The sequence below is a fragment of the Taudactylus pleione genome, unplaced genomic scaffold (assembly GCF_031769625.1).
Source record: "Taudactylus pleione unplaced genomic scaffold, aTauple2 ptg001408l, whole genome shotgun sequence".
Taxonomy (NCBI): Eukaryota; Metazoa; Chordata; class Amphibia; order Anura; family Myobatrachidae; genus Taudactylus; species Taudactylus pleione.
Genome location: NW_028285808.1, coordinates 1786424 through 1800574, shown reverse-complemented (window position 1 = coordinate 1800574; position 14151 = coordinate 1786424). Strand labels below are relative to the sequence as shown.

The 14151-nt window shown below is 44.0% G+C and overlaps 1 protein-coding gene across 1 annotated transcript in view; it reads right to left on the bottom strand.

The window, feature by feature from the left end:
* The window catches only part of EVC2 (EvC ciliary complex subunit 2), a 135395-nt gene that overhangs the window by 43138 nt on the left and 78106 nt on the right, over positions 1 to 14151 (bottom strand). The window contains exons 14-15 of the mRNA XM_088463562.1: positions 6487 to 6947; positions 3914 to 4118 (exon numbers count right to left, since the gene is read on the bottom strand). Coding sequence (XP_088319688.1) covers positions 3914 to 4118; positions 6487 to 6947 — 666 coding nt within the window. The remainder of the gene's footprint in view (positions 1 to 3913; positions 4119 to 6486; positions 6948 to 14151) is intronic.

Sequence of the window (14151 nt, the reverse complement as noted above, 5' to 3'; positions counted from 1 at the left end):
GGTGGGTAGGCCCCATAACCTTGGCCATGATTATGCTAAAAACCTCTATTGATTGCAAAATTTTATTGCATTTATATATATATTATTAATAATTTGGAGTTGTGCACCTGAGATTTGTCTGTTTCTGTGCAACTGGAACCACTGCTGACTGCATGTGCAGATATTTACGAGTTACGCTCTAGTTAGGTGGCCAACTTCCATGGCAGGTTTTTGGAAACAAGGTCCGCATGGGGACAGGAGGAGTTATACCATATGCAGATGGCGATACCAGGCCGCCAGCCAGCCGAGTAGGCCTCAGCTTACTCAGCTGTACGTTTGTGTCTATGTACGTACGTATGTATATGTAGGTATGATGTATGTATGTATTCAGGATAATTACCTGAATACTCTTTTATACAACAAATAATGAGTTAGTTAATATGTAGTAGCTACCTGGTGACACCAAATAAATAAAAATAAGAGTCAGATACCAAATAGGGGGTCAGACACCAAAGCCACAGTGATGTCAGTGCAGCTCAGTAGAAGTAGCACACAGTAATAGGCAGGCAGGTAGGTGCCATTCATTACATCTTCCAGAATCAGACGCTGAACAACCCTAAAAACTAAGCAGGCCTGATTCAGCAAGGAACGCCGTTGCTTATATGCACGCAATCGGTCGATTAATTCGCACTGCGCATGCGTATGCATTGCAGTGCGCAAGCCAGGCGCTGCATTAGAAACTGAGATCGCAGAGGCTACGCAGACCCATGGCAGAGTGATTGACAGGAAGTGCCACTTGTGGGTGGTGACGGGGGGGCTGGTTGGGCGAACGCAGGCGTGCCAGGGCATTTTAACATTGTTGCAGGGGCGTGCATAAATTAGCCATTGCGATACCAGACGCTGCGCAAAAGTAAGCAATTCCTGAGTAAGGTCTGGGCTTCCCTAACTGTCCGATGTTACTCGAAGATGAGATTGTTTAGCTATGTTGTCGAAGTACACGGATGTGGGTAAGGGGTAGTGGGTGTCCTTATGTGAGGCTGCGTTCGCAGTGCGAATGCAAACGTTTAAATAACACCGCTGATATTAGCAACGCAGTTACGTACGTATAAGCAGAGTAGCAATCCGATGTGAATCAGGTCGTCTGTCACGTATTGCTGTGTAATACATTTTTTCTCAGTTCTCCAATATCTCGAAAAAAACATGAGTACGGATAAAGGACAGGAATCATGTTTGTCATAGTTGAGGAATAAGAGGTCTAAAGGCTACATAAATCCAGTCTAGCAGCTGCAATGTAATTCACTTACAAACCAGAAAACCCAATCACATCAGAATATCTTGTGAGATATGTTAATGAAAGCTGCACATCTGGTTAAGAATATAACATTTTGCATGCAAGAAAGACAGCATCGGGTGGATAACAAGACCTGAAACACTAACATTCATTATTCACTAAACATTCCATATACAGGTAACTCTTTACTTAGATCATACCAGTTTATCGCCTTTGTTGGAACATAATAACACTAGTACATACTCTACAATCTAAACTCTTGACCACACACACACTTTAGGGACCATTTTTGTCGGCACTCAATCAACCTCAAGCTGTTTACACACTAGAAGATATGTTGTCCAATATGGCGGATCGGGCTGATATCTCAGGCACATCGTCTAGTCTGTACGGACTATTGCACGCTCCCGCAGGTAGTTCGTTGCATCTTCTGCGATGCTTGCAGTACAGGCCGATCAGAATATATCTTGAACGACCCCATGCTTCTGAATGTGGCAACTGAATGATATGTTGTGCGGTCACACAATATATATCGTTTAGTGTGTACGGCCAACAGACATATCGTTCGGTCGGTCATGCCTCCAGGATAATGTAGTGTGTGCTCAGCTTAACAGTGTGTTTGTGGACAGATTGTGGAAACCAGAGCACCCAAAGGAAACCCAGGCAAACACGTGAAGAACATACAAGTTCCACACAGAGGGGCTGATTCTGGATCTCTGTGCACGGACGTAAATGGTGAGTTTTGGCATACAGCACATGCGCAGACGTGAATTTACACATTTTTGCTTATGTCTGACCTATTCTGAGTCATATGGGTTTTGCTTGGATCTGTCTTCCTATGAAATTGGGAGTTTCGGGGCGGCAACAATGCCAGCACAGGGAACCGCCCTGTCTTGTGGGAGTGTCATGGGAGTGTATTAAAAGCTCCATGTGATAGCTGTGCTACTACAATGGAACTGCATTCATTGTGCATTATAATTGGAAAGTGGAAGCTTTTGTTCTCTGGAATCAAGAAAGACCAGCATTAGATGCTATTTCTGTTACGTTTGCCTATTGTGGATTACAAGTACATGTGTAATAAGAAAGAGACCACCTAGCAAAAGAGTATGCCAACAAAAGAACATTGGCCCTGATTCAGACCCACTCGCGAGCGGCTGTCCGCTCGCAAGTGGGTCGATGTTCTGCACTGAGCATGCGCACGACGGAGGGAGCTCCGTCGTGCGCATGCGCCAGACGCGACAAGCGAAGGAAAGTCCTTCACTCGTTGTGTCTGATCAAAGGGGGCGTGCTGTCGATGTTGATTGACAGCACGCCCCCTTTGGTGGGCGTGCCGGGGGCGTGCCTCCCTGACAGGGGCGTTCCCACGGGAACGCCTCCCGTCAGAAGCCAGCCCACTGACATCACTAGTGATGTCAGTGGGAGTGATTTTGGCTGATAGAGCCAAAATCACTCAGGAGCTTGCGGTTGAAAACCTCAACCGCAGGCTCCGGCTCGCAGTTTCGATGGTCGCGATGGTCAAGACCATCGCGGCCATCAAACTGCATGCTCGTATAGCCTGTGGGTGGTGACCCACAGCTATACGAGCGTCCAGGAGGACGCTCCATTTTCATGGAGGGCGGCCCTCATTCAGAGCGTGCGCTCTGCTCAGAGCGTACGGCTCTGAATGAGGGCCATTGTGTTCACTTTAAAGTAATGATCAGTCTGAGGTTTTGTTTGTCTGCTGAGTAATAATCTACCTTGCTATATCTTCATATAGTATATGTGCTATTGAGAAGATTATTGCATGTGTAGAGTAGAATATATTGAAGTGATTGACTATAACTATGGAAAATATAGTTTCCTAAAGAGGTGTTGAAGCAGTTGGGATAAAGAAGCTTATATAACTATTAGAGAGAATTATTGCCTATTGCCCACTTACTACTGTATTGCTAACTACTGTCTTGTATCTGTCCCATTTCATTTGTGTTGAATTGACTATGATTTGTATGGTGATCATTGTTTTCTCCATCCTGACTTCCTTGGATCCACGTCCTCTTACAATTCCTTTAATAAATCAACTAGATTATTCTATTATTTATGGATGTCAATTATGTAATTTTACTGTGTGTATGGGGCTAGCCTCTCTGCTACAGCGTGAGAAGGACAAGCTTGTGGCGTTGTTGCCACAGAACACGGAGATCCACTGGAGCTACTGTCTCAACTGCAAGGTACCATCTAAACCTAAATCAAGCATGGATATCCTTAAAACCTGGACTGTTAGGGTGCCTTGAGGGCTGAGTTTGGGAACCACTACCCTAGCATATTTTATTAAAATTGTTTGGAATTTATAAACTATACTAATGCGCTACGGTTTTGATTTTTTTTTTTATACGGTTTGGTGAATTTATATGCGGCTATATAGCTGTCAGTCTTCAGCTTTCACCATTTCATTTTGTGAATTGATGATATACAATTTGACCTTTGCTATTAACTGTTAGTGTCTCAAATACAATCAGAGCATTACATAAAATCATTCAAATGTGCCGACAACGAATAGACAAAATGCAATCCAACAAATAACATATTGAAAACATCCGAATGCACACGGCTGGAAGCCACAAATTTCGCAATGTGAAATACCGCACTAATCAGTCATTAACTCACCTTCTTTTCAATTTCCAATATGTTCTGGTCTATTTTCTGGAGCTCTGCTGTTTCCCAGTCACTCACGTATTTCTGGAGCAGCATTCTGCCTTGTATTTTAGGAAGAGCCAAGGTAATGTCCATCTGACAGAAGCTACAGTGGAACTCCTGCTTTATCTTATGTACGTCATCTTCAGACATACAAAGAGGTAACAAAAGAATCTTCCTGTTTAAAAACAAACGTGAAATATTAGAGGATTCTGATGCAAAATTGAAGGATGCCCATGACTAGGTAATACCATGGGTTATACACTAATCTGCACCCCAGTGATAGTACTGTATTGGGTCAAAATGGTAGCTATAGTGTTGCAAACCATCCAACAGGACCCCTTCCATCTGCTCCTGGACTTCTCTCAATTTTAGAAATGAGCGGTTAAATTTTCACCAAATTATTGCAAGTTCAGATTTATCATATTGGTTATCCAAAACATGTGAGAGCCAGATAGCCAAAAAGATGCCTTTTTTGGAGATCCAAACATGACAGAGTAAAGCTGGCCACACATCTAAAGATTATCTGTCCAACCAGCCAACTAGTTGATTGGTTGGAGTGAAAATCTGGTAAGGAATACAATCAGCAATTTGCTCCCAAACCCTGGAAAATTGACAAAAACTGTTGTTTGAACAAATAGTTTAGATCAAACATTTAACAAACTTGTCTGAACGACCATTTTCATTTGTTTTCTGGCATTTATGAGCAAATTGCTGATTATCAGTTACCAGATTTTCATTCCAACCAATCAACAAGTTGGCTGGTTGGATGTAAGTTGGTCTAGTGTGTGGCAGCTTTAAGACCAAACCACTCATCTCTACTTCATTTATGATTGCTGTCACCTGTGTTAGTTAATTGATGAGAAAGGTGTTTCAACACATGTGACGCCAATCATAAATTAAGAGGAAAGTCCAGGAGCAGAGCATTTTGTACCTAGTGGAAGGGGTCACGTTGGAGGGTCTGGTGTTGTTCAACGGTCTATACACGCCCACCTGCTTCCGCCTCCCTCAATGAGCAGTTTCTATTTTTTAACACATTTACACAATCAACCCGGCGCCCTCTGCCCAGGGGTGCCGGGGATGAGCCTGGGTAAAGAGCCCTGGTCTGGGATGCTCTGGAGAGGGGAAAACCCTTTATTGGGGGAACCCCACCTCCACAGGGATCCCCGGGCCTGGGCTAACTAGCGGCCAAGTGTCTGGGGACCCAGAAAAAGGATTCCCCGGCTGTGGCATTACACCCACGCTAGAAAGAGTACGGTGCTAGTTATAGAAAATACAGTGGACCCCTACTCTTTTTGTCCCCTATATTTCCAGTACCAGGAATGACTCACTGATCCCGGTGCTGCTTATTGAAAATACAGGAGAACCCTACGTTTTTCCCCTGTATTTTCACAACCAGGACCGGCTCAGAAAAGTCCGGTGGCTGTGCCACGTAATTTTTTTTTATAATTTTTTGCATTTTACCATTTTTTTTTAAACACAGAAGCATGCATAGATCTCACTGATCTGTTCCATGTTTCTGTGTAACTCGGACCTGCTCAGGTTATACTCGCTAGCCTGAAGCGGGTCTGTTTTTTTACAAGTTTTCAGTCAGTAATAGTGTGCGAGTTAAACACTCAGGGGTCAATTTACTAAGCCTTGGATGGAGATAAAGTCGACGGAGATAAGGAATCAACTAATCAGCTCCTAACTGTCATTTTTCAAACACAGCCTGTGACATGGCATTTAGAAGCTAATTGGCTGTTACTTTTATCTTCATTCATGGCTTAGTAAATAGACCCCTCACAGCTCTATTGCATTGCCAGAGTTGTATCCTCACAATGGCAAAACGTGCGTGTTTGCCATTTTGAATTGCTGGGATGTGAGAAACATGTTTGCATGTTTTCGCACACTATTAAATGTGTGAGTATCCCGACAGCGGATGCCCGACAGGATGAAGGGGTGCCTAACCCTAACCCCCTCTTGACGCTCCTTAAACCTAACCCTCCCGGGGGGGTTCTTAACCCTAATCTTTCCCTGGGGATGCCTAACCCTAATCTCCCTCCGTCAAACCTAACTCCGCTAGTCTCCCTAATCCTAACCCTCCACCCCCGCAACTAACGCTAAGGGCGCCCCGGACCTACCTGTGTTTGGGCTGCCGTCCTCGGCATTCCGGTGTCGGGATTAAGATAGGCGTGTGTATTTCGACACCTATCTTAAATCCCTTGCCGGGATTCTGATGTCGGGATTGAGACCAGCGGCCATAACTACATCCCATCTAGCACCTTGTAGTAGATAATAGCTAGAATCTGATTGGTTGCTATGGGCAGCATCTCCACTTCTAAAAGCCCAAACTTTAGTAACTATACCCCTATGGACTATAAATTCTGCATGTTGAACAAGTGCATCTGTCATAAAGTTTCAATTGTGTTTTTTTTTTTTTTACTTTTTTTTTGTTAATATTGTTGTTTGCATACTAAAAATAATATAAAAAATAAAATGAAACCTTTTTACAGATCTACTGATTTTATAGAATCCATGAGGAAGACGCTCTTGAGTGTACGTACGTAAATAGCAGCTGCTCCCAATGTCTCAGATTCTTTTGCTCTTTGAGGTTGAGCTTGAATTCATCATCGAGCTTCCGCATGGTGCTCTCCAGAGATGCTCTCCACTCGCCCACCTTGTCGCTTTCCTCCTTCTCCAGTTGCTGAGCCAAGAGTGCCGTCTCCCTCTTATGCTCATCCAGCACTTGTTGGAGGTGCAGTCTGGGCACGTTGAGTTTTAACATTTCTTGTATAATTACCGCGCTCTGGATGTGTTTGAGATCTTCAATTGCCTTCTCGGTCAGGCTGTATTTAATCTGCTTTAATTCGTCTCTGGCATCATTATCCTGCTTCTCGTGTAGCTCTTCAAGCTCCCGGCAATGATGAGCAAACAGCTTTCTCCAGTGCTCCAAATAGGGCTGCACTTCCTTAGAGTTCTTTGCGGCCTCCTGCAGGCTGCTCAGCTCTCTCTTCTGTTCTTTGAGCTAAATAATAAAGAGCAGAGTAAATAAACATAGTACAACAGTAGGACGTGACCACACACAATTCATAGACAGTTTAAAGAGAAATTTAAGGCAAAACTAGAAATATATAATAGAACCTGACACTGATAAGGGCTTTGTCTTGGTTACCTGCATCATACATCTACCAAGAGGCAGGTAACTGCTCCATCTGTTCCTCCCACAACTCCTCCCTATGGACTCTGCAACTCAGCACTGTGATTAGGGGCGGGATGCAGCAACCTTAGAAATGCGGTCAAACCCTGAAAATGCATTTGTCATATGCACCAAGCCTGGGGATGCATTGCTTGGGTGTGGTGGGTAACGCCATCTTCTGATGGTGTTACCCTATAGACACCTATGGACTTTCGCAGAGTGATGTGATCCCTCCCAGGACCCTCCGCAGCCTGCGTCCTGCCCTGAAAGTCTTACTGTGTACCAAGAACTTAACTGAGCAGACCTAGGAGCATACTATGGGCCTGATTCAGAAAGGAACGCTAATGCCGCGGCGGCGGCAAATTTTTACTCAGCGGTTGTGCAAAAATATGCAAATCTCGCAAACCGCCGGGTTTTGCATTGAGGCGCTCACTGGCGGCTTCACAAATTCAAGCAACTGCGTACAAAGACGCAGCATAAAATCGCAGACCTGTCGATAAAATCGTCTTTCTGAGTAACCTTATAATCGCGCAGAATGGCCATTTTTACTGTGTAAGGGATGGCAGTCACAGACTGAGACACGCCCAGAAAACTGTCACGACGTGCCTGCATTAGAGTCACCAGCCCCATCGGCGTCAAACGCTCCCTGTCAATCACTTCTGAATAAAACCTCACTGCGTGTGACATTGGTAATGACACGTGACACATGTGCAGTGCGACTCAGACACATATGCGCATATTGCGATAATCGCTGAACTGTGAAAACAATCGGCACTGCGTCCACCTCCGATGGGGGGAAAAAAATGCCGAAAGCTCCGAAGCCATCAGAGTCTATTTACAATAAGAGAACTCTATGTGTTACACAGTCAGAATGTCGACATGAACAAAATGTCAACAGTCAGGGTGTCGAGAATTACAATTTCTGAGGATGCCAATATTGTGAGGATCGACAGGCAAAATGTTGGCAGTCCAGTTTAGGGTTAGGCTGCGGTTAGGGTTATGGCTACAATCAGTTGATGACGCAATGCCGACATACGCAGCATCGACATTCTGTTGACATTCGTGTGTCACTTTTCTAAAAGTTGACATTGACGCCGGTAAGGTAATAGCCACGCAATAATTACATGTGCCAAAGTATGCCTCATCTCAGACAAACCGTAACCTGGACAGCATGGTGGCATAGTGTTGAGCATTGCTGTGTTCCAGCACTGAAGTCATGAATTCATTCCAAACTGGGGCCCTATCTGTGTGGCATTTGCATGTTCTCCCCATGTTTGCACAGCTTTTCTCCTTGCACTTCGGTTTCCTCCCACACTCCAAAAACAGACTGGTAGGTTGACAGCAGTCTGACCAAATGAACCCGTAGTGTGTATGTGTGCGCATGTGTGTATGTGTGCGCGCTTGTATGTTAGGGATTTTAGACTTTAAGCTCCAATGGGGCAGGGATTGATATGAATGACAAATATTCTCTGTATCTCCCTGACGGTAACCGTCTGGTGACATAGCATTAATTTAAAAGTGTCTTTATTATCCTCCATTTATACAGATGTGTCCACATACATCTAGTCTCCTTGCTCGTTAAACAGCCCTTCTAGTCTCGCCATGCCGTGCCATGACTCGGTAGCGCCGAGCGTCTTTTTGTGAGACTTTTTCCCTTATAATGAATCTTATTCACAAAGCGCACAAGCAGCTTCCTCTGATTAAAATAATATGCGGCATGCCTATTCTGTGTGCTTCTGCGGCTATACCCGCTTATGAACTGCTACATTATAGTGTCACAGCCGCTGACACTGTAACGTAGCATTTCGCTTGCAGATACAGCCGCAGACGCACACAGAATAGGCATGCCGCATATTTGAATCAGCAGAAGCTGCTTGTGCCTCCTATTCATATCGCTTTGTGGGTAAGACGCATTTTAAAAAGTAAAAATGCACGAAAAGATGCTGTGCGCTACCGAGTCACGCGGCGCTCACACATTGTGTAACGCGACTTGTAGCGCACTGAGGATAGATGTGGACACATCTGTAGAACACCCACAGGTTACACAGAAAGTTCTTCTGAAGGCCCTCTGTATCTGACTGCATATTGATTGACTGAGCTACTAATCAGATTTGGGGGCTATGCAGAATAAGATTACGGTAATGAATATAGTACATGCAGCTGTGTCGTATTACAGTGTTGTAATTTGGGAGCTGTTTTGGGATGGAGCAGTTATTTGTGGGTGGAAGATGTTTGAGGGGATGGGGTGACCCTGAGGGTCTTTTTCTATAGGGCCTAATAATTAATAGCTATGGAGCGTGCACACGTAGCAATTTAAATGATCGATTTGAACGATATCGTTACCATTATCGTTCAAATCGGTCATTTAAATGGTCCCTACCAACTCACCATCAACTAGCGATGCGCGGCCAGGTATGGACGATAGCGATATCGTCCATTGGCCGTGCATGCCGGTCAATTCGCTCGATATCGAGCAGGTCACTATAGTCGTCGGTGAGTAGGTGGTGTGCTGGATGAGCGATATCGATTATCCAGCACACCATGGAGGGTGCATGACGATCAGCCGGCGATATCGTATCGCTGGCTGATCGCTACGGGTGCACGCACCATTACTCTCCAATACCATCATATAACTCTTCTGAAACATCTAATTCCCTGTCACATTTTTATTATATTTATCCTCGAGCGACCGTTCCCCGCACTAACAGAATGAAAAACAGGCAATTAAAAAAAAAAACAGACAATTACAGTATCCCTTACAATTACCAGACAGACCACGAAAACAATCTGCTATCAGTAACAGACTTTCACAGCAGCGTTTCTATTATGTTTGCCAAAAACATTGCAAACAATTAATCAGATGTTTCATCTTAGAACTTCAGAAATATAAAGGCTAATTTATAAATTTTTTTCCAAAGGGAGATATTAGGAAGGAAACGCTAAACTATTTTAATAGGTGAATTTTTACAACTTACAGAGAAAAAAAAAATAGACTTTCCCTGAGCGTCCTCTCTTACAACACAAATGAGTCACTGTGTGCATAGAGTTATCCATTAATAGTGCCAAACTGTTAAAATGCAAATTAGTGTTATTCCTCCCCAGAATTAATTCCCCAGACTCGCTAACAGTAGCAAAACATTTCATGCAAATTACAAACCACAATGTGTCTTCAGAGAATGTAAAAACAGAGAAACTGCGTTATAGAACTGACAATTTTACAGACGCGCAGGATAAGCCAAAGACCAGGCCAGCAAAGGACCTGTTATGAGTCTTTAAACGCACAATTCACTTCTATACTCTCATATCCTAACAATAGAGTTATTTAAATACGTCGCCAAAAGCATGTCGTTAGAAGGAATTCTATTCTGGTTGATTCCCTATTAGGAGACAGGAACGTTACTGCGCATACAATACAATGTGGCACTAATTACACTCCACATGACGTACGCAGGGAGAAAGAGTCGGCAGTCTGTCTGTTATTTACCAGGACAGCGTAGTTTAGGAGCGGTACAGGCTGCAGTGATCATCTAAAGTGAGCAGTCATGAATTAAAATTAAATAATTGCATTGGAAGCGCAATTGAGATGAACTCTCTAAGCAAAAGCTTAACTGCTATAGTAGTATGGAGCAGTGACGTGCGGTTAGGTGTATGGCTGGGAAGGCACTGGCAAGTATCAGAGCCAAAGTTACACATACAGTATATGAACACGAGGGTTCATGTGGGCATTATACAGAGGTGCAGCAGGATATAGGCGTGGAAATGTGGTGTGTTTGATCAGGGATGTGCGGAAACGGTAGACAGGGGAGGCAACGTAACTTTAGGTGCCCACCTATCACACTATGTTTATATGTTTTTTTTCACCCTTAGGTGGTCCATGAGACCTTTACAAAACCTTAATATGGGCCCCACAAATGTTGACAAGGACAATAGAAAGGGTTCCCAAATAATTCAATAGAGACCAAAGAGGAGTCAGAAGTGCAAATGAGGTTTTGCTTAACAGTATAACTCTCACTCGGACTGACACGTGTGATTATTCGCACTGCGCATGCGCTCCAGGTTCCTACACTTTCGCAAGTGGATAGACAAGTGCGGTACAGCCACATAGATTCAGACAACTGTGAATACAGACGTGGATCTGCAATTATTTCCATTGCATGCAGGTTGCCCACAGTGCAGGGGATGTAGTTAGCAGACCGGTGGACAGCATGCCGCTGGTCTGAATCCAGACGGTGGAAGCCCGACATTGGACTTAAGATAGGCGTTGAAATACAGACGCCTATTTTAATCCTGACGCCGGAATACAGACAGACGCCAGCCCAAACCAGGTAAGTCGGGTGCGCCTTAGCTGTTAGCTGCAGGGGGGATGGGGGGAGTGTGAGGTTTAGGCAGCATAGCGGGGTTAGCTTTTTTTGGGGGGGGGGGGTTAGGCACCCCTAGGGGGGGAGTTAGGGGGAGGTTTAGGCACGAAGGGAGAGGGTTAGGGTGCGAGGTGGGGAAGGTTAGGCTACAAGAAGGGAGGGTTATGGTTAGGGGGAGAAGGGGGGAGGGTAGGTATAATTACCCGACCCCTGTCGGGATACTGACCATCGGGATGCCGCTGGAGGCATCCCAACTCTCAGCATTACATACCAATTCCCAATGCGGTCAACTTGCACGCAACTCTACATCAGAGCTTTCTTTTTAAACAGTGCTGAATTAACAAAAGGACAGGCTGGGTAGTTGCCTAGGGGTCCCGACACACATGGGTCCCCAACACTTAGTTACATTACCAATGTGGGGACACTATGGCATATGTGAACTGGGGTTTCTATGTGGCATAATGTGAAATGAGGGTACTACGCTGAGTTTAACAGAGTTTAACACATGTGTGGTGTTGGGAGTATTTACACTTTAGACTTTTTTATTGATATTTTTCTTTGAATACACCCACACAAAATAAAAAAGTATAGCACAGTAGTGTTAGCAGATATAAAATGTGACTTATGTCACTATAAAGACCACACGGACAGTAAAAAACAATGGGTATGAGAAAATAAAACCTATATCATACGTATGTAGCAAAGATATACAACCAGCTTAAGACCAATTAAGAATATACTAACACGTACCCAAAGGCGCCAGTTGGGTCCACGCAACATAAAGCTGATTAAAAGCAGGTCATAGATAAGACATATACGTAAAAAGTGATCAGTAGACAAAATATCTCAACATGACATAACCAACATAAAATTATCACATAGCAGGACATAATAAATAAAGTATATAAAATAAAATGTTACCAGTGGAAAATCAAATCTAAACAAAATTAAAGTACAACCCCCCCATAGCCCAAAGCAAATCCCCCCATAACCCCCCACCCTGTATGACCTAACCCCAACCCAGGTATACTTGGATCCCCTAACCCCCAACCCACCCTTAACTACTCTAACCCCCCCCATACACAAATGGAGGGTAATGACACAGCATAAATAAGAAGGGCAATTAACTAAATAACCATAAGCAAAGCTTGAACAGTACTCGTGTATTCTTAATGTATTCCCTGGTGGAGTACTAACATAAGTGAAAAAGGTATACCATCCCACCCTGAGAAGTAACATATGATTAAGAGTAGTCCTTTCAGCAAGGGGTCCGAGACTGGCGTTCCAGCCAACCATCCGCATCTTTTGGATTATTGAAAAAATAGGTTGAGCCTTCATGAACTACCCGTAAGCGAGCTGGAAATAACAAGTAGTGAATTTGGCAATCATGAAGCTTCCTTTTAACCATTGGCAGCTCCAGAGGTGAGGCTGCAGCACAGTCCAAAATTCAAACAGGGGAAAAACACCAACTGCCACCCCAAACGCTGCCAAACTTCACCAGCCTGGGACTCACTGGCAGTTGGTGTGGCTCCCCTATTTGAATTTTGGACTGTGCTGCAGCCTCGCAACTGGAGCCACCACTGGTTTTAACTTGTAGAAACTGAGAGCGAGTTTTTTGTACTTCCAGGGCAAAGTCCGGGAAAACAGACACAGAATGACTGTCATATTTAAGCGGCCCATGTATTCCAGCGAAACGGAGAACTGTGTCACGATCCTTAAAATGTAACAGATGAGCAATAAAAGTCCGAGACGGAGCACCAGGTGGAGGAAGCTGTGAGGGGAGACGATGAGCGCGCTCCACTGCAAATTGGGGACTAAAAGCATCTCTGTTATACAAGGCAGTAATTGCCTGTAAGATTTATTGCATCGACTGAGAGGGAACACTTTGAACAGCGCAAAACCGAGGACTGCGGGGGATAGGGTGAATAAGAAGCTGGGAGATTCGCAGGAGGAGGGGCTTGGGAAGAGCGTCCACATTTCTCCAGCTTTGCAGCAGCAGCTGCTTGTCCAGATTTCCCCATAACATATATCTGTAAGAGACTACTCGAAAATTCCAGCCGTGGGGTAACGAGTACTAGTATATACAACTGCAAATATCGTGAGTAGTTATACGCACAAGTCAGAAGCTAACTAGTCACACAGTTCCAGCAGGAGTTTTTAAACTGCCAAATTATGCTACTGCAGGCAACGTGAGTGGTTATATGCACAAATCACAGGCTAATAAGCCACAGGGTTCCAGAAGGTGAATATTAAATTCCAGGATATATTGCTGCAGGTACAATGTGTATTTACAGTCAGGTGCATAAATATTGGGACATTGACAGAATTTTCAAATTTTGGCCTCTATTCACCACCACAATGGCTTTGAAATGAAACAAACAAGATGTGCTTTAACTGCAGACTTTCAGATTTAATTTGAGGGTAATTACATCCAAATCAGGTGAACGGTGTAGGAATTACAACGGTTTCTATATGTGCCTCCCACTTTTTAAGGGGCCAAAAGTAATGGGACAAACTAAACAATACTAAATCTAACTTTCACTTTTTAATACTTTTAGGGGAATTCAATTAGAGGTGAAAAGACATATTCTCCTGTTTTTTTGTGAAAAATTTGCCTAAAAAAAATTTGCCAAATTCAATTCCAGGACAATTTCGCCTAAGTGGAAACAATTCTC